The sequence below is a fragment of the Cloeon dipterum genome, chromosome 4 (genome assembly GCF_949628265.1).
Source record: "Cloeon dipterum chromosome 4, ieCloDipt1.1, whole genome shotgun sequence".
In the NCBI taxonomy this organism is placed as follows: domain Eukaryota; kingdom Metazoa; phylum Arthropoda; class Insecta; order Ephemeroptera; family Baetidae; genus Cloeon; species Cloeon dipterum.
This window is the reverse complement of record NC_088789.1, coordinates 32350150-32369665: the sequence shown is the minus strand read 5'-3', so window position 1 is coordinate 32369665 and position 19516 is coordinate 32350150. Positions and strand designations below refer to the sequence as shown.

Genomic DNA, 19516 nt, shown 5'->3' with positions numbered 1-19516 from the left:
GCAAAAAAAACACTCACTTGCTCTGTATACGAGTGGTCTGTGAGGATCAACGGAATGTACTGACGTCTTTGCGCCTGAAACAAACACAAAATTCTTTAATTTGACGTCTCTGTTAGTTAGTTGTTCCAACAATGTGAATTTTATTCCTTAATTTTTTCCCTAGTCCATTCTTGGGTTTTATTTACAAAAGTTCGTTGTCAACATTTTCTAGGAGATAAAAAGCCTCTTTCAAACATGAGGTCCGTCACAGAAATGTAAGATTATTCTCAAATAATTATCTTTATTATCGCGTGTTTGGTGTTTGAATAATTTTTAGGGAGGTGCAGATAATAGACTCACGTTCTCAGCGTCCTCCGCCGCGAGTTGCTTTTGCAGACTCGAATCAGCGTCAATACAGGTGAGGTAGAAGTCGTGCGCGTCCTCCAACCTGCCGCAACACCTTCTGCACACGTTCAGGGGCAACCGGTCCTCAGGATCGACCTGATTTTTAATGTAGAAATTGGGGTTTTGGAATTTTTTGCTTACCCTCAGTGGTAGGATTGTGGCGATTTTCTCAGCGATTTTCGCGGCACCGAAAATCGGGCTCATTTCCGGGGAAACGGCGCCACAAAGCCGGCATTTTTCCGCTACTTTAGCGCTCCTCTTCGGCCTGATTAGTTTTTCTTTGGAGTTTTTCGGACGTTTTGAAACGATTTTGCTTGTTTCGGTGGCTGGGATAGAAATGGTGGGCGCTGATTGGTCATCTTCTACCTGGAAAATGTGGATTTGCGGCGGAAAAGAAGCTGCACACGGCCTTTTCAGCTGCAGGGTCTGCATTTTCGCACAAAATGATCTAATTCTTTGAGATTTCGGGTTTGTTTACATTCTCAGCAGGTTTGTTTACATTTTCACCGCTAAAAACCGGTTTAGTTAAAATTCTTAACGGGATTAAACCCTGATAATTCTTCAAATTTCAAACGTTTTAATTCATAAAAATTCCAATCAAGAATTATTCAACCCGAAAGAACATTAAAATTAAACCAAAGAATCCAATTTAACAAAATAAACCGGTTTACTTAGTACCGGTGAACTCTTTTCCCTTCTCTCATTGGCTGCGGCTAGAGGGAAGCGCTGTGATTGGCCGGGGTTTGGAGGGAGCGCTGTGATTGGCCGAGCGAATGTTTTGGACTGTGGTGGGCTGGGTGTGGTGAAAGTGGAGTGTGCGGTGCAGAAAAAGGCGGAGGGTCACGTCTCTTCCAGATGTTGGCGGCCTCTGGAGGTGCCGCCGCCGCCGCCTCCGTCCTTAACCCGATTATGTGACGCCTCAAGCCAAAATGTCGGACAGGAACAGCAGCGTCGGCGAGCTGACGTCCGAGTTTCGGCAGATGATCGAGCACGAAGTGCGCCAGATCGAGCTGCACGGCGGCGACACGGTGCACAAGGTACAAAGCCTTCCTCCGCAGGGTTTTTTCTTATACATATATCCGATTTGCCGCAGCTCAAGTCCAGTCTGTACGAGAAGTGGGTGTCCGAGCTGCTGGACACGATCGCAGTCATGAGCAAACACACGCTCGAACTGGAAAAAGTGGCGTCGGCGTCGGTCAACAAGCTCGAGCAGAAGGTGCTTGACCCTGAGGAGGGATCTTTTCGACCTGGACGCTTTACCAGCACAAAATTGGTCCGGGGTGTTTGTGGATTTTTAATTAAGAGGTTAATTTGAATTTTATCTTTCAGGGTGATTCTGGCTTGGGAAGCCATGACGTGGAATCAGGGTAAATATAGGGTGTTTTTATTTGTCAGGGGGTGGTAATAATTTTTTAATCAGACGCAGCACAAATGAAGACCTGGTCAAGAGGCTTCAGGAGAGCAGCCAGTTTGCTAGACAGTATTTAACTAAGTGCAAAGACCTCGAAAGGTTGGGTGTTCATTTTTTTGAATTGTGCAGAGATTTACCCTGATATTTTAACAGCAAAATTCAGGTTTTACAAGAAATGAATCGAGAGCTGAAGGACAAGCTGCTGGAAAAGGACCAAGCCCTCGTCAGACTGAAGGGCTCCTCAACCGAGGTATTTATATTTATTTTTAAATTGTAGGAAAATAATTTAAATAAATTATCAAAGCATTCCGAGAGCATTGAAAAGTCGCGGCTGCAACTTGAGCTGGACACCAAGGTCCGAGAGTTGTCCCATGAGACTAGTCAGAGGAAAAAGCTGGAAAAGGTGGGCGAAACATCCCCTTCCTTCAAATTTTGGTTTTACAAAAATACGAGATTTTATAATGTGCAAGAAATCGAACTTCTCGGCGTCGAAAAGGCCGAAATTGGCTTCCGAAAAAGGGGGCATAACCAAGGGAATACAATATGGCGGTGCACCACGCCCCCATACGAGCGGCGAGCCATGTCTGTATTCCCTCGGTTACGCCCCTCTCGAGAAACAGCTGAAGATGGGGGCGTAACCGATGGTATACAATATGGTGGGCGCGGCAGGCTACAGAGCACTACTCGCCACTCTTAGGGGGCGTGGCACGTGGTGCTCCGCCATATTGTATTCCTTCGGTTACGCCCCCCCTTCGATTTTGGCTGTTTCGACGATGCTCAACATTTCGGCTTCACGCTTAACCAAAATTCGAAGGAAACTTTCCTATTGCCCGATTTAATAATTTATTTATCAATTCCGATTAATTTTTCAGCGTGTGTGCAAGCAGTCGGAAGAAATAAAAGCGCTGACGCAGGAAGTGGCGGCAAAGCACGACCAGAAACTGCAGCAGGAGCAGCGCACCAAGGAGGTGCAGCAGCAAATGGAGAAGCTGCTGCAGCAGAGCAACTACCAGAACCTGCTGATCGACACGCTGCGCAAGGAACTCAAGCAGAAACGAGCCGAACCGGAAGTACGAAAACTGACCTTTGTTTCCAACAAACTCTTGGTGCAAGTCGTGATTGTTGCCGGCGCTCTCTTCATTCTTTATTATTTATCGTGATTAATTTGTAGATTAATTGTAATTTTTGATTAGAGTTGAATAAAAAAATCTGTTTAAAGCATTCTGCTGGAACGCACAACCACGTGAGAAAGGAGGCTGTGGAGGACGCGGAAGCGAAGAACGTGAAAATCGTGGTCGAGCACCAAGTAAGCGTCTTTTGCCTTGAAAATTAATTTTTTTACACTGCCCCTTTTGAAAAGATCAAGATGTGCAATTCTTCAAGGCAGTCGTGTAGAAGGCACAGATCGAAATCCAGAGTAAAAGCATGCTTTGAGACTGACCCTCCGCCAAAGTGACGTTTCTCCCTTTTTCTACTAACAAATTAATATACACGAATGAAGGAAATAAAATCTATAAGTCTGCGATGAATTAATTTCGTACAATGGTTTTTTAATCTTTCCATCAATTAATTAAATCCAGGCATTATGTATGAAGTTTTAATTTATTTTTTTTCGCTAACAAATGCAGTTTCCAGTCCTAATTTAAAGAGGAATGATACTGGAAAAGCCTGGAAAATGCTTGTTGCCAATGCATAAACTCGCCCCTTAGGATTCAGTTGAAGCCTAAATTGACCTAAGATGCACTGTATTTTTTTTGGAAAATTGGCTGGAAAGTTAGCGTGCTTTTCAAATGGTAATGGCTGTCTCCTTACTTGAAATCCGATTTAATTTCAAAACCAAGAGTTTCCCCAATAAGTGGCATACACCGTTGGACAGATCTCGACGAGAGGAATCGAAATAAACCAAGAAGAAAATATTTTCAAGCACTCTACATTTTGGAGAAAATTGGCAAAATTTGAATTTTTATTGTAGGAAGGTCATTTTATTATTGCAAATTGTTGAACAATTTGTTTATAGGTCAATTGTTTAAGGCTTCCAACAATTTAAATAGTTTTCAATTGTTGCCCAGTATCATTCCACTTTAAGCCAATTCAGAAAAAAACAAATCTTGCATTGATCGAAAAGATGAAATATTAATTAGAATTTCTGCTCTTGATTGTCGGAGTGAATTATCCTCATTGTCAAAATGAATTGTTTGCCTATTTCTTGAAATAATAACTTCAAATTCGATAAATAATTGATGCTGGTGGAAATAATCCAGATGTTTTTCAAATTAAAAATAAAACTAAAAGCGACATAATGAAAATTCAAGTTAATCGAGGTTTGTCTAAAAATTTGTAGGTGGTGTGGTTTTCTTTAGCTTTCAAATTAACATTTTCCGAAAATTCCACTTTTTTATAAAAAAAAAATTTGTCCAGCTGTTTAATTTTGGCATAAATTGTCTTTTCTTTCAAATTTATGGCTACAATAGGGTGTTTACTAACTGAACCAATGTTGAGATTTTGTTTTTTATGTTCAATTTATAATTTTAAATTTTAAAAGTAAAAATTGTAACTTTCCAGGTGAATACAAAAGTACAAAATACCCAAAATGAGACCTTCTTTGACTCAAAACCAGTTGAAAAAAATTTGTATTGACTTTTCTATCTAAAATTCGCCTGGCTGTTAACTTATTTACAGTTCAAAACCTTGATCAATTTTTTTTATTAGAAAGATTTTTCTTTGGTCCATCAAAACTATTTTTTTCTGCCCTTGTTGCAAAGAAAAGCAGACATAAAATTTTGAACGCTGAACGAAAAAAAGGAATAAGGTTCTTTGTTGTTGACTTTGTAATTAAAAAATAAAAAATTAATAATTTTTAATTTATATATTATTTGTCTTTTTAGCAATTTTTGAAGTTTGGAATATTTTAGATATTTAATTATTTTTATTTGTTATAAACAGGACTACGTTCAGCATTATTTATTTGCTAAACGGAAAATTGTACGAAATTGTAGATTTTAAAAATCCTAATTACCCAAAAAACGTGCTAAATATGCTAATTTTTTCTCCTTTGTGAAAATCCAACCCAAGTAATGTGTTTTTGTACCCTGAAAATTGAGATTATTTTAAATATAGGGTAATTTATGTGTAGATTCAGACTCTCTGTGACTCAAATTCCGGTTAAAAAATTAAAAAATACATTGGCCAATTTTTTCAAAAGTATTTGTTCGGCATTACTGCACGAAAAGTATTTTTTTCTGCCCATATTGCAAAGAAGCAGACAAATTTTGAACTCTGAACAATAAATAAAATAAATGCAGTTATTTGTTGTAGACTTTTAAGTTTTGAAATAATTTATTTTTTACAAACAGGACTAATTGAGCCTAATTTACTGATTAAACGGATCTTTAGCTTCAGCTGTACGAATAAATATCCCAATTATAAACGCAGCTATTATTTTCAAGCGTCATAAACATAAAAAACGACCTCTGCGCGCGTCTGTTAAATGTCAGCCGCGCTTTTAAATTTTTTGTATCCCTCCGGCAATAAAACCCTTTCTCTGCTTCCTTCCTGTGTCTGGTACACACACACACACACGCACACATGTTATCCACTCTCCCGAATCAAAGGGGGAGGGGGCGGGTTATTTCGGTCGCGCGGCCCTCCGAGACGAAATCAGAAATAAAGTCAAGTCGCGCTCCGTCGTTCGGCCGCTCGCTCGCTTTCTTTCTCGGTCTCGACGCGGCATTTTCATTCATTTCGTCTCGAATTGCTTGCAGAACGAGCAGTGTCAGCAGCTGCAGCGCTCGCAAAATGAGCAGGCCGACATGAGCAAGGAGCAGGTGAGTCCCTGGACGTTTCATTTCACCCCCGAGGAAGGGTTTCCCCGTAATTTTGGCTCGATTCCAAAAGCTTTTGCAACGCGATCGAACGTTCAAGGCTCGATCAACGCTAAATGGCCTTCTTTGCTCGGAAATGTAAACAGAAAATGACAAAAGCTGGCTTACAGCAGGTGTGATTTATTTCTAATTTTGGTTCAAGGTTTTTCTAGAAAGGAGGTATTAAAATTTTAATAATTAATGTGTTTGCGCGTGAAGTAATGAGATAGCGAATGAACGTGTGCACTTTGAGGTGAGCCACCGAAGCCGCAAAGTAAATATTTTGTAACCGCACACGCCCATAAATTACTTTCAGCTGAAGTTAATTCAGAAATTTGTTAAGTAAATGCACCTCAAGATGAGAATAATTTTAAATCGAGTGAAAATCAATTTTTAAACATTTTTATGTTTAAAAACCGACTGAAAACACATTTTTGTACGTTCCAATCGATTCCTGAGGGTTTAAATAGGTAGAATAAATAATTTTTCCGGTCGAAAAACTTTTTTTGACGTGCGAGAAGAGGCACAAAGCGAACACACACGTTGAATTTGCGCGCGCAACGTTTGAATTTTTGTATTGCTACTGCGCAAGCGTCTCCCTTCTGACGTCATAGCCATGCTTCGTGATTGGCATTGGCAGCTGATTGACGCATGCGCAGTAGCCAAAAAAAGATTTGAACGTTTTATTTTGCGCCAGCTGTGCTGTCCGTGTTAACCTCTGATAAATAAAAGAAATTATTGAAATGAAAAACCATTTTTCTGAGATGATTCTCAAATAAATTAACTTGATTTTGAGTATTTTAATTTTTCCCTTCAATATTTTAAAGGTTCCCGAAAGGCCAGTTGAACTTTTCAGACGAGTTTTGTGCGAAAAAATAAATTTGAGGGAAATTTGCACGTTAGGAAAAAAACTGGAAATTAAATCAGCTTTCTGAATTTAGGCAGTTTTTGACGCTATTATCAATTGCTGAATTTTATTCAGGCCAAACTTACACCCCTTTTGAGAATCTGCAATTGACCAGTTGCATAAACCCTTAGTTATTGAAGCCGCCAACAGATGGCGCAACCACAGACTTTCTTAAAAATTTTGTTTTGAGCGGTTTTAAGGCATTTCCGCTGCGATTTCAGACTCAATCAAGCTATTTCGCTTTTTTTAATTAATTTGCTAATTTTTGACGTGCTGAAAACCAAAATCGGTTCAGCCATTCGCCGTAGAAACGTTGAAAAAGATTTTATTTCAAAAAATAGTTTTTCACGATTCTACGCCGATTGGCTGAACCGATTTTGGTTTTCAGCACGTCAAAAATTAGCAAATTAATTGAAGAATGCACAGTAGCTAGATTGAATCTGAAATCGCAGCGGAAGTGCCTTAAAATCGAAAGTCTACGGTGGCGCCATCTGTTAATTGGCGGCTTCGAACACTTAAGGTTTATGCAACTGGTGAATTTTCATAATTTTTCTCACCCCAGAAGCAATTCCTTTGCTCAAAAAAGGAGGCGTAACCGGTTAAATTCAAAAAATTGGGTTTTTGGCACTTTTTAGGTCAGAAATTTAAATTTATTGTGTTTATTTTTGTGGCATTTAGGTGAGCAGGCTCGAAGCGCGCCTGCAGGAGTTGGAATGCAAGCTGCGGGGCAAGGAGGAGCTCATCAGCACGCTGCAGGCCGCGGCTGGACCGAGCAGATCTCAGACTTTGGCTCACATTAACAAAATGACGCCCGACGAGCTAAAATTGTCGCTACTAAACAAAGAAAAGGAGGTGAGATTAAATTATATTAATCTATTATTGTATTATTTTTAAAAATTTTTTTAATAGATTTCTGAGCAGCGGACGATAATCGGCCAGCTGCAGGAGGCGTTGGTCGACACGAAGAGCCGGTGGGACGGGCAGCCGTTTATTCCGGAGGCCGAGGTCAATCGCCGCTCCGTCCACGACGTCTAACAAACTTGTTCTATTTTTCTACTCAGACTAACCCCCGTTCCGAGAAAGAAGGGATGAAAGAAAGACGATCATGTGATTTGGACTAACATTTTCCGTGTGTTGTGCCACGCCACGCGCCACCTTTAATTGTTGTTATGTGTTACTCTCTTGCATTTATTTTTTTATATTCTTTAACAATCAGTAATGCTGTGTTCGTTGACTAACATTTGAGTTTTTGATTAAAGAAACACCTTTTCTACTTCTTAAACACGATTAATTTCATTTCTGTAAATGATCCGAATAACCAGACGCATGAAATTGAAACCGAGACGGATTTAAAAAGTGAAAAATTGAAATTGCCCTTGTCTAGTTGTGTTTCGGAGTAGCAGACATTTCGTATTGTGGCCATCATCATAACTGTCTTGGACTGCGACCATTTTCTCAGGTTTGAATGTTGTTTATTGTAAATATTTGTATACATTTGATTTTCAATAAGTATCTTTTGCGGATTTTATTTTATATTAATTTATTTCGCTCCCTAAGTAAGCAAATTATTTCCTCGTTAATGCATCTTGAAATTTGATGCTGGAAAAAAAATTCCGACAAAAAATCCTTGAATTCCTTCCATCGCAATAAATTGAAATTTTATCAAAATTCAGGAGCAGAAGCTGTCGGCAATGTTGTTGGAGGCGCGGCGGCAGCTGCGTTTTTACGAGCAGCACAACCGCGACCTTTCCCTCGAGGTGATGCGCGTCAGGAATGACCAGACTGAGAGTGAACTCCGCCTCGAACAGATCCTCAAGGTATCAAAAACGGAATAATGTAATCAAAAACCTTAGATTGGCAGGCACGTAACGATGAAATTAAAATTTCAATTAAAAATAACCTCAATTTACGGGACTATAAAAGCATTCAAAGATTTTCATCCCAAAAATCGATGGAACTGGATTTAAAAAAAAAGGAAATCGATAGTTCTCTTTAATAAAAATCGAAGCGGACCAATTTTTTAATAAACAAAAAATTCGAATTTTCAGCGTCACAAAAGGCCCTCCGAACACCAAATCGAAGCGGATTTGTTATAATTTAAAATAGAAAATTGAATTTAGTTCGAATTACAACAATTTTAAAAAAGGGTAATTATTGCACGCCGAGATTATTGGGGTTTTTGGGCCGGGGGGCGAAAGAGCCCCGATTTTGACATAATTCGACACAGAATTTAACCACGAGTCCGACGAACTTTGGTGTTTTACCCTGCGACCAATAGGATCCGAGTTATTAATTTTTGTAAGGTGCAAACCCGTGTTGTGTGACACATTACTAAATTTCGATATTCGGGGCCCACCCGGGGCCCCGTGGGCCAGAGGCACCAGACGATGCCTCTCGGTGGGGCACGTCCTCTCGTTTACGGTTTTCCAAAATCAGACCATTTTTCGAATTACTACGATTTTTTAAAATCCAATTTTTGCAAAAGCTTAAATTTTCGAAAAATTAAAAATAAAAGGTTTTCCAGTAATGCCGCCTGTTAATCTCTGATAAGTATCGAATAACAACATTTTAAGAGATTTTATAAAGATTAAAAATTGGCAAGTTTTCTATTAAAATTTAAATTATGTATTTTTCGGACCAATTTTTATTTCCGCCAGCCATATTTTCGGTTCAAGACTAAAAGATTCATAAATCGACAGTAAGGTTCCTATGAAAAGCTTAACTACGCGTCTTTTGACACAAAATTCGTCCATTTATCACGAAAATTTAGGAACTAGGTAGGTTTTAGAGTGCGAAAAACGTGGTTTTTGGACTTTCCCCATAGAAAATTCGCCATTTTTATCCGCAAATGGACCCAGATTGCGATCTTTTCCTTTCCATCGCACACATAGGCCTGACACCGGCCTGTAAACCGATTTTGAGGTTTTTCGCGCCCATAGAAAAATTTAATTTAATTTTTTCGTTTTTTTCGTGCTTTGACTCGGAAATGGTTTTATTTTTGTTAAAATTCGACGGATTGATGGATTTCAAGTCACAAGGTGTTGAATGAAAGGTCTCAACAAGCCCTACCACCTTATCCACCCTGACAACCTTTTTCAGGGTACCCCACCCTGAGATTGGTTCCAAGGCCACTTTTCACGATTTTTCTGACGCCGCCGCCCCTTTAAAACATGAAAAAATCTTTCTTTCAGTAAAAATATGACCAAAAAATAGATAATAAATCCAGATTTCATTATAGGAGAGTGAGCTGCGTTGCGAGGCATCGCGGTCATCTGCAGTTCACGCGACGTGCACGGAGCAGATCTCGAGTTTGCAGAAGTGCGTGGAGCAGGGGCACGAGATGCTGCGCGAGAAGGAGGCGCGGATCGGGCAGCTGCAGGCCAAGCTGGACGAGGTGTGCCGCGAGGCCGAGAACCAGAGCCGCCTGCTCGCCTCCACCAACCTCTCCCTGGCGGCGCTCGAGGAGGACCTCCGGCACGCCAGGACGCACAGGGACGGCCTGCTGCAACAGCTGGAATCCCTGCAGCAGCAGCAGGAGCCCAGGTTGCGTGCGGCGGAGGAGCAGGTGTCCGCGTGGAGGCAGCGCTACGAGATCATCAGCCGGAATTTGGAGCAGAAGGAAGGCGCCATCGAGGAAATGCGGCGCCGCCACGAAGAGGAGACGAGCCAGGCGATGGCCCAGACGGTCGACCTGCGCACCCTGGCCGCCGTCGAGGCCGACGCGCACACTCTGCGCGCCCAGCTCGCCCAGGCCACGGCCCAGCTGGCCAAGAGCGAGGCCAGGTGCCGCGCGGCCGCCGCCGAAACCCACAAACTCGCGCTTGACCTCCGGAACAGCCGCGAGGAAGCCAGAAATCTCGCCCAACAGGCGGATAAACAGGTGAAAATTTATCTTAATTAAAAAATTAAACAGCAAGAAAGTATTAACACCCGCACTTAAATTTATATTTTTCTAATTTTTAAATTTAATTTTAAAAAAACCTTAAAAAATAATATTTTTATTAAGATACCGTTTTTAAATTGTAATTTAAAATTAATTTTCCCGATTTCGTCAATTTTCAGGCCAAGAAACTGGAGCAATTGGAGGCAGAAATGGCGAGCATGAGCAGCGGGCAGGAAGCGCGCGAGGCGGAAATGAAGCGGCTTCTGCGTCTGAGCTGCGAGAACGTGCAGCACCTGCAGGCGCTGAACCACGACCTGCAGCTCAGGGCGGGCTCCGCGGACCTGCTGGAGGGGAGGGTGCGCGAGCTGGAAGCAACCGCCGCGGAGGCCGGTCGCGAGCTGGAGGCGGCCAGGCGGGAGGCCACGGCCGCCAGGGACGACCTGGCGCGCCTCCGCGCAGAGCTCGCGGCCGCAGCGGAGCACGCGGCGCAGCTGCAGACGCAGCTCGCGCAGGCGCAGCAGCAGCGCCAGCAGGCGGCCGACGAGGCGGCCGCCCTGGCCGCGCAGCTGGCCGTGCAGCAGGCCGAACGGGCAGAGTTGGCCGCGCAGCTGCACGAACAACAGCTGGAAAAGCAACACCTCGAGCGCAGTCAGGCTCAACTGGAGGAGCTCTGCAAGACGCTTTCAGCACAGGTTGGCTGAAATTCCTTAAATTTAATAATTTACACACACTTGGCCCCCTCTCCCAGACCGGAGTTTCGGGTTTTTCAGCTTTTAGAATGCATGGGATGTGTTTAATTAGCTCCTTATTGAGTTTAAAAAATGATTAAGTTGAATTGTAGCCACATTTCACTTTCCCTCACACTTAGCCCCCGCTCTACTACTGGAGGTATGCTTTAATTTTCATCTAAAACCGAATAAAAAATTCATAAGCCTTTTGCTGAGTTATTAACGACCTGGAAAATGTAAAAGAATTCCCCTGGAATGTCACAAAATGCTTAAAATAACATCAAGACTTCCAGTAGTACAGGGGGGTCATGTGTGGGGAATTTAAAATTTTGACGCCTAACGCCTAGAAAGACACAATATTAAAGGCTTATATTTTGCAACATTTAATTTACGCTCAGGAAAATCACAAGGAAACAATTATTCTCTTTCCTTTTTGCCGTTTGCCGTAAAAAATCTAGTTCCATTTTTAGAATTAATTACAAACCCATTTTCCTCCGTCTGCTCGCTGGCCCGGCAAACTCGAGTCTATATTTGTATTTTTGCGCCCTTTTTCGGCGTTGGCGAGACCAATTAACGCAGTTTGAGCGGCTTCCTGCCTCTTCCCGGGTCGAATCAAGACTCGATTTATTTTTGTTTTGTTTTCAGTTGGGTGGTCAGCGGCACGAGCGGGAAAAATACGTGCGCGGGCTGAAGCAGGCGGCGGCGGAGAGGACGCAAATGTGCGAGGAGGCGAGGCAGGTGCTGGCCGTGGCCCGCGAGTGGCTCGTCGAGCACAGGGCCCACGCCGTGCAACTCCAGCAACTCAAGGCAGAAAGAGAGTGAGATCATTTGCAAATAAAAATTTAATTTAAGTTAGGGAAAGGACAAAATTCTTAAAATATTATTTAAAGTTTATTTAATTGTAGAATATTTTAATTAAAATCAATTTAATATGTTTTTGGCTATATAGTGACAGTTTAATTAACTGATTTTGTTTATCTCCCGAATATTTTAAATAAAATCGTCACTATATTCATACTAAAAAAATTAAAAATTAAATTAGTCGAAAGATTTTGTCTCAATTCTATTTCGTGGAAAGTTATTTTCCCCTTTAATTTTCAAAGACCGTCTCTGACAAAGTTTCTGAGCTCACCAATCGATTCCTGAGGGTCGAATTAGGTAAAGTGGAGATTTTTTCCGACCAAAAAGTGCAGCGCGACGTGCGAACTTTTTTCCCGCCAAAACTAAATTAACGTATTTGCGAGGACTGCGCATGCGTGAGAGCTGATTTGATCACTTGCAGAGAGACCGCCTGTACGAATGACTTCTTTGGCAGATCCAGCCAGCTCTCACGCATGCGCAGTTCTCGCAAATACGTTAATTTAGTTTTGGCGGGAAAAAAGTTCGCACGTCGCGCTGCACTTTTTGGGCGGGAAAAATGTCTTCATTACCTAATTCGACCCTCAGGAATTGATTGGTGTGCTCAGAAAATTCGTCAAAGAGGTCTTAAATTAAAAAAAAATTGGAACAATAATTTATTTTATTATTTTTAATTAATCAATCATTAGAGTTAAAAATGCACCGTTAGATTTGACCATTAAATCCTTCCGCAATTAGCGCACGGTCTCTCATCTACAAAATTGCACGAATATTAAATTCCCGCTAAATTAGAACTGAAGGCGTGGAGTAGTAGCAGAATATTCCGCGAAGTGCTGCTTTCCTGCTTTGTCGAAACATTATCCGGCTGCGGCTCGTTGGCCAAGCTGCAGGTGTAAAATGTCAAAGCGGCGCGCGTGTGTGCTCATTAAAATTACAATTTGGAGAAAAGCCGCGGGTGACGAAATATGCATGATATAAATATGAACTTCAAAGGCGCGCGCGGGCTAGATGAAAAAGAGCTAAGCGCGTGCATGCACGTCTCATTAAATTTTTCCGCCGACAGACGACTGCTCAAGGAGAACAACGCCCTGCGCCTCCGCTCCAGGGTGCAGACCACCTCCATGCTCAACCCCTGGGACTGCGGACTCGTAGACCGCGAGGAATCGGGATTTTGGGTTAGTGTATTTGGTTCTTTTTTCTTAAAATGTGAAATATTATAAATGAAAATGAATTTGCTACAGTACAAATTCAAATATTTCAAATTTTGTCCCAGATTTCCAGCGTGTGACCACATTTTGTTGGTAGATTTTGATTTTTCTCATCAAGATCAGTCCAACAGCGTATGATTTAGCATCTATCAACGTTGATTAATGCTCTTTCGATTTAACATTGAACGTCAACATTGAGGATAAATGAAAGAAACCCTCAATTTTAATCAGAAATTGAAAACTCTATTGTTTGTTAACTGTTCCTGCCATTTTAAAATTCATTATTTGTCAGAAAGTGCCATTTTTGACATCGTTGATATTTGGTTGAACGTCAACGATCGCGGTTTTCACTAAATATTTTAATTTTTAATATGGATATTGGAAAATTTACCTTAGAGGAACATATTTTCACTATTTCCAACTTTTAGTCGTGAAATCGGATTGGCTAAACTTTTTAAATTCAAGAATTTTAGTCATTCAACGTTGATTCAAGGTTGAAGATATAAATTTTATGTCCTTCAAATAGTCCATAAAAGGTGTGTTATTAAAAAATAAGTGTTAATAATTTAATTAGCATTATTTGTCTCCTCTTTCAATTTACTCTTTCTTCAATCAACGTTGATTCAAGGATGAAGATCAAATAAACAGCGAGTTAAAGTATTAAAGTGTTTTAATGCTTTAATAGCATTATTAACTCTTAAATTAACTCGCTGTGAGCTTTAAAATTCAAGACTTTTATAATATCCAATTTTTGCTAAAATATAAAAAATCTCCCAAACGGAGCTCAAGTCCAATTCGGCAAATTTAATCCAGCTTCCAATTGAAAAGGCAATTTGGCATAATGACCCGATTTGCTGTTCGTCGCGCCGGCTCATTGATCCGCGTCCCAATCAAGCACGGAGAAAGTTTTCCAATCACACGCCCGCGCGTCTATAATTTTTAATTTCTTTCTGGGTTTGTCGCAGAGCTCGCACTGGACGACGCAGCTGGACGAAGTGGACCAGGAGATCGAGAGCGTCCGGCGCCGCACGCAGAGCTGGCCGGTCGACGACGACGACGAGGAGGACGAGGACGGCGTCGAAGGCCGCGGCGACAACGGATACCAGTCTGGATACCAATCCGGATCCAGCAAATAATTCGACTATTTAAGATAAATTTTAAAAAGATTGGTTTGCTGTAATTTCCGGTTTATTTGTATTATTTCTGGAGTTTCACAGTTGAATTTTAAAATTTAAAACTCTTAGTCAGCGTTTTCGATTCGTGTAAAATAAAACAAAATCGACGTAAAGCTTTGTAAGACTGCAAAAGTTTGGAATAATTAATTAATTTAATAATTAATTGCTGCAAATAAAAGACTAATTTGACTAATTTATTTATGCCGGAGTTTCATTTCCTTCCCCTCAATATTCATTTACCTTTTTCCAATTTTCGCGCAGCCCTAAAATTTTGTTCCGCTTCTCAGTTTTTCGTGCTCGTTAAAATTCTGTAAAACGTGCGCTGCGCGTTCTCATTTTCTCGTTTTAAATTACTTTCCTTGAAGTCGCTCCGAGGCAGCCGCGGCGACAAGCAGAGAGGCAGGACGGTGTGTTGCGCCTGCCTTATATGTATTCTCGCCGCCAAATTGCGTTTTAATCAGCTGCGGCTCCATTAGCGGCGGAGCAATCAACGCCGCGACACGCAACCGCGACTCTTCCCCCTATGAATTCCTGTTTGCATTAAAATTTGCCTTCGTTAGACCCACATTTTATCAGCTAAATAAACGTAATTATCAAGAATCTAACATTCATTAATTTGCTTCCCTTAAACGGCTGTATTTAATTATTTTTTTAAATATTAATCCAGTTTTGGTGATTTTTAAAAATTAAAAAAGGAGAGATTTTCTATGAAAGTTCTTAAAACATGATTTTCATCCGCTGAAACCCCATTTTCGTATGTCCAAATCGATTCCTGAGGGTCGAAATAGGTGGGAAAAATTATTTTTCGATCAAAAAATTTATTTTGTCGCGCAAGCAGAGGCTCAAAGCGAAACACACTTTGCTTTAGCGCGCGCGAAATGTATGAATCCTTTGGTTGCGACTGCGCAAGCGTCACACCCCTCTGACGTCACAGCTCTCTCTCTCTCTCAGCTGCAGCTGGAGCTGGCGACAGTAGCGACATCTGCGCAAAACGAGCAAGAGCAGTGAAGCTCACGCAGTTCCAGCAATCACGTGACTCAATCCCGCCAATTCATTGGCTAAGAGCAGGCGCACACATTTCTTGCTTCCCCCTCCTCTTGTAATACCCCCACTCTGAGGAGTGTGACATGCGCAGCAGAGTGCGCGTGCTACTGCTTAGAGGGAGTGGAAGGGAGAGAGCCAATGAGATTGCGGGATTTAGTCACGTGACTGCTCCTACAGCGTGTGCTTCACTGGGTATGAGCAGATGTCTCTGCCGTCGCTTGCTCTATCAGCTGCTAATGGCTGGTACGTCATAGGGGTGACGAATGCGCAGGCGCAACCAACAAATTCAAGTGTTTTGCGCGCTAAAGCAACGTGCGTTTTGCTTTCCGCCTTTGCTCGGACGTCACAAAACATTTTTTAATTTAAATAACTATTTTCCCCACCTATTTCTACCCTCAGGAATCGATTTTAATCATACAAAAATTAGTTTCACTGCGCCTCTTTAATTAGTTGTTGATTTCCACCTCTCTCTTCTCTCTTCTCTGATTAAATAACAAAGCAAGAAAAGATAAAATAACACAAAAGCGTGGGTGTTCAGATTAATCTCGTTCCGCTCGACAGCACACGCGAGAATAATATAATAATTGTTAATTATCGCGCCGCGACGAGTCGGAATAATAATTATACTTCATTAAGCGCGCGAGACGATAACAGGCGGCGCTGTGAGAGGAACAAAGTATAAGAAGAAGAGAGTTTCGAGCCGATTTTTTTGCCACTACACATCCGAGATTAGCAGCCGGGCGTTGAAGTTTCGTCGCCAAGAGCTCATTAAGTGCACGTCATCAATCATGCTGCCGCCGCGATCAGCGCAATAAACGCCCGCCGTGCGCATCAACAAAAAGTTTCCCTCGCGAAGGCAGAATAATAATCGCTAATTTGTGCCGACACGCCATTGCAGCACCGTTGTGATGCAAATTTTACTTCAAAGGCACGGAAATTTAATTTTTCAAAGTGAAAAATAAATTTTGTAAATTGCTATGATGCAAATTTATTGAAAAAAATCTTTAAAACAAACTGAAAAAAGCAGCTGTTATTAAAAATCTGAGATTTTAAATAAAATTAAATTAATTGACCAGTTGCATAAACTCTTAGTTATTGAAGCCGCCAACAGAAAGCGCAACCACAGACTTTCTTAAAAATTTTGTTTTAAGCGGTTTTAAGGCATTTCCGCTGCGATTTCAGACTCAATCTAGCTATTTTGCTTTTCTTTAATTAATTTGCTTTTTTTGACGTGCTGAAAACCAAAATCGGTTCAGCCATTCGCCGTAGAAACGTTGGAAAATATTTTTTATTTCAAAAAATAGTTTTTCATGATTCTACGGCGATTGGCTGAACCGATTTTGGTTTTCAACACGTCAAAAAATAGCAAATTAATTGAAGAATGCACAGTAGCTAGATTGAGTCTGAAATCGCAGCGGAAGTGCCTTAAAATCGAAAGTCTACGGTGGCGCCATCTGTTAATTGGCGGCTTCGAACACTTCGGATTTATGCAACTGGTGAATTTGAGTCTAAAAAATATTTGATTTTTGTAACATTTTAATTTTTAATTCCTATACAGACCCAAGTTTTATTATATCGATCCATTTTAGGAGCGCAGAGGTAATTTCTCTCCGAAAGGCAACATCGAAATAAATTCCAATTTGTTATTTTACCGAAAAAAAAACTCAGCTATGGATTGAGTGACAAACGCGCTGCTGTTGGTGCTGGAAACCGCAGCGAGCGCAGGCCGCGCTCCGCAGGGACGCAAATCGATGTCATTCATAATTTTACAAGGCAACCTGCTCTCATCTGGCTGTGCGGCGTAAATAAACATTTTTGCGACCACACGCGCGCGAGCATATTTCACAAACGCGGTGGCTCGTGTGTCCATTTGTTTGTGTCAAACAAACGGCGAGCAAAACAAAATGATGCAATTAACCAGCTGAGTTCTTGTAATAGCAGCGGCGCGAAATGATAAAATAAAATCATTCCGGCCGCGTGGCACTTGTTAGCATTTTGTCACTGCCATTTTGCCAAATAAATCGGATATTTAGATGAATTGTTTTCGGCTAAAATACGAAATATTAAAGAAAAAGTTCTTTCTGTCAATCAAAGAAGAAATAGAAGCCAAAACTATAATATATCCGTGTCTTTTTTACGTCTTCTATCGCCCCGCATAACCAATTCATTGCGCCTTTGGCTCTACTCTTCTTGTAAAAAAGGTGTACAAAAAGGAGTTAAGGTATTATCTAAACAAATGGTACGATTTATTAATCTGGCACCAAACCATAGCTTTTATTTATGATTTTTAGTAAATTACTAAAAATATTAATTTCATGAAAACACAAAGCGATTAAAGCAAAGTACTTGTGTTAAGAACCTTACATCCTTTCCTTACACTCATGCCCCCACGTGATCACCATGTGCCGTTTGTTTACATCCAGAAACCACGACGATGCCGATTTGCAAGCCGCTCTGCCGACTTTGCGAGTGTCCGGTGGCGGACGGCGCTGTCCGGGCCACCCACGTGGACAGAATTAAACTCCGGAATTGGGCCTTGAAGGCTATAAAGTCACACGGGTGCGAAGACGAGCTGAACGAAGAGATTAAAGACAGTGATTTGATCTGCTACTTTTGCATCTGGCAGTCCCAGTAGGTTTTTATATATTTTTTTCAACAAATCTTCTCTAAAAAGGGCTTAATTACAGGTATATGTCAAGTCACGACTGCGCGGTGGACGAGTCTTTGGCTTGGTGGCCGAAAAAACTGTACTTGGATGCAGCAGCTAAAGAACTCAGGAAGAATTTTTTCGGTAAAAATCCAATTTATTTAATTTTATTTTCAGGCTTTTTCTTTTTGCCACATTGGTGAACCCTGATTATATTATACTAAACAAATATGTTACAGAAGGAGAAGTGGATCAGTGCTGGGTCCAGTTGGAGAAAATCACTCTGCCTGAAAATGCGGAAAATGCTGAAAGCGACCGAAGTGCTCACGAAAAGTCCGAACCGGAGACTCGAAAGGCAAAAGAATGCACCTATTGTAAAAAATCAGTGGCAGACATGAGGGCGCACATAATTAAATATCATAAAGATGCAATCAGGTGCGATCACCGACTGTGTGCCACGTATTTTCTCAGTCCAGAAGAGAAGAAGGAACACTTGAAGGAAGCTCACGCTGACAAGCAAAATCTAATGGGGGATGAATGCATCTATTGTAAAAGATCAGTAACAGATATGAGAAAACACATGAGGCTACAGCATAAAGATGCAATAAGGTGTGATTTATACCAGTGTTCCACGTTTTTTCACACTGTGGCACAGAAGAAGGCCCACATGAAGCAAGCTCACCCTGACTGGAAATTTTTGGGGACAGAAAAAGTAAAGGTGCGGACCAAAATTGAATGTGCCATCCCCTTGTGCAAGAGGACATACTCGAGACTCAAGCACTACCGAAGACACGTCCAAATAATCCACGCCGAATACACTGCCAAATGCGGGTTTAAGGGCTGTTTGAAGTATTTCAAGACTGAAATCCAGTTGAAGAATCACAATTCGTCGGAGCACAAGGTCAACAAAGAGCTGCTTGAGAAGAAAAAACCGTTCAAATGTGACCATTGCCCATTTAGAACCAGTACGTCCACAATCTTGCAAATGCACGCGGCAAAAAAGCATTTGCCAAAAGTTTTGGAGTGTGACATCTGTAAGAAAATGTTTGCCACAGTTTTGGCTATCAAAATCCATATGAGAGGTGAGCACACGGTCAAAGTGTGTCGCAAATGCAAGTGTAAGGTCAGAGCTGCAAGAATTTCTGAGCATAATTTTGGGAGTAACTGTAGAACTTGCGGAAAACACTTTGCCTGTTCAGGTTTGTTTAAGTTACACATGAAGCGTGGTAAACACCTCGGCGTAATTAAATGCAGCGGGTGCAACAAACCGTTGGAAAAGAAGACTACTCTGCAATGCCACACAAGAAAGTGTCAATTTTGCAAAAACAAGCGGCGTTAATTCCAATGAGTAATTCCTTGTATGTAAAATAGGTTATGAAAATTTGTTGGAAATTTCATGATCATTTTCTAA

At 41.3% G+C, this 19516-nt stretch overlaps 2 protein-coding genes across 3 annotated transcripts; both read left to right on the top strand.

Moving 5' to 3' along the window:
• Positions 1–201: 201 nt before the first annotated feature.
• On the top strand, positions 202–14611 carry LOC135941855 (nuclear mitotic apparatus protein 1-like). 2 transcript variants are annotated; one of them, XM_065487603.1, is made up of 20 exons: positions 202–254; positions 317–397; positions 1325–1421; positions 1478–1657; positions 1714–1751; positions 1805–1894; positions 1949–2045; positions 2100–2198; positions 2668–2865; positions 3015–3101; positions 5557–5619; positions 7241–7414; positions 7472–7567; positions 7947–8021; positions 8236–8379; positions 9801–10442; positions 10625–11137; positions 11819–11991; positions 13095–13206; positions 14205–14611. In XM_065487603.1, exons 1-20 carry the CDS (start codon positions 235–237, stop codon positions 14373–14375), a joined length of 3150 nt encoding a protein of 1049 aa, XP_065343675.1. In that variant the 5' UTR covers positions 202–234; the 3' UTR covers positions 14376–14611. The 2 variants fall into 2 exon arrangements, with proteins under 2 accessions (XP_065343675.1, XP_065343676.1); XM_065487604.1 differs by lacking the exon at positions 7947–8021.
• Positions 14612–18140: 3529 nt separating this feature from the next.
• LOC135944428 (zinc finger protein 136-like) lies at positions 18141–19510 on the top strand. Its single transcript, XM_065491357.1, has 2 exons — positions 18141–18249; positions 18345–19510. The coding sequence occupies exons 1-2, from the start codon at positions 18150–18152 to the stop codon at positions 19442–19444; spliced, it is 1200 nt and encodes a 399-aa protein (XP_065347429.1). The 5' UTR covers positions 18141–18149; the 3' UTR covers positions 19445–19510.
• The last annotated feature ends 6 nt before the right edge of the window (positions 19511–19516 follow it).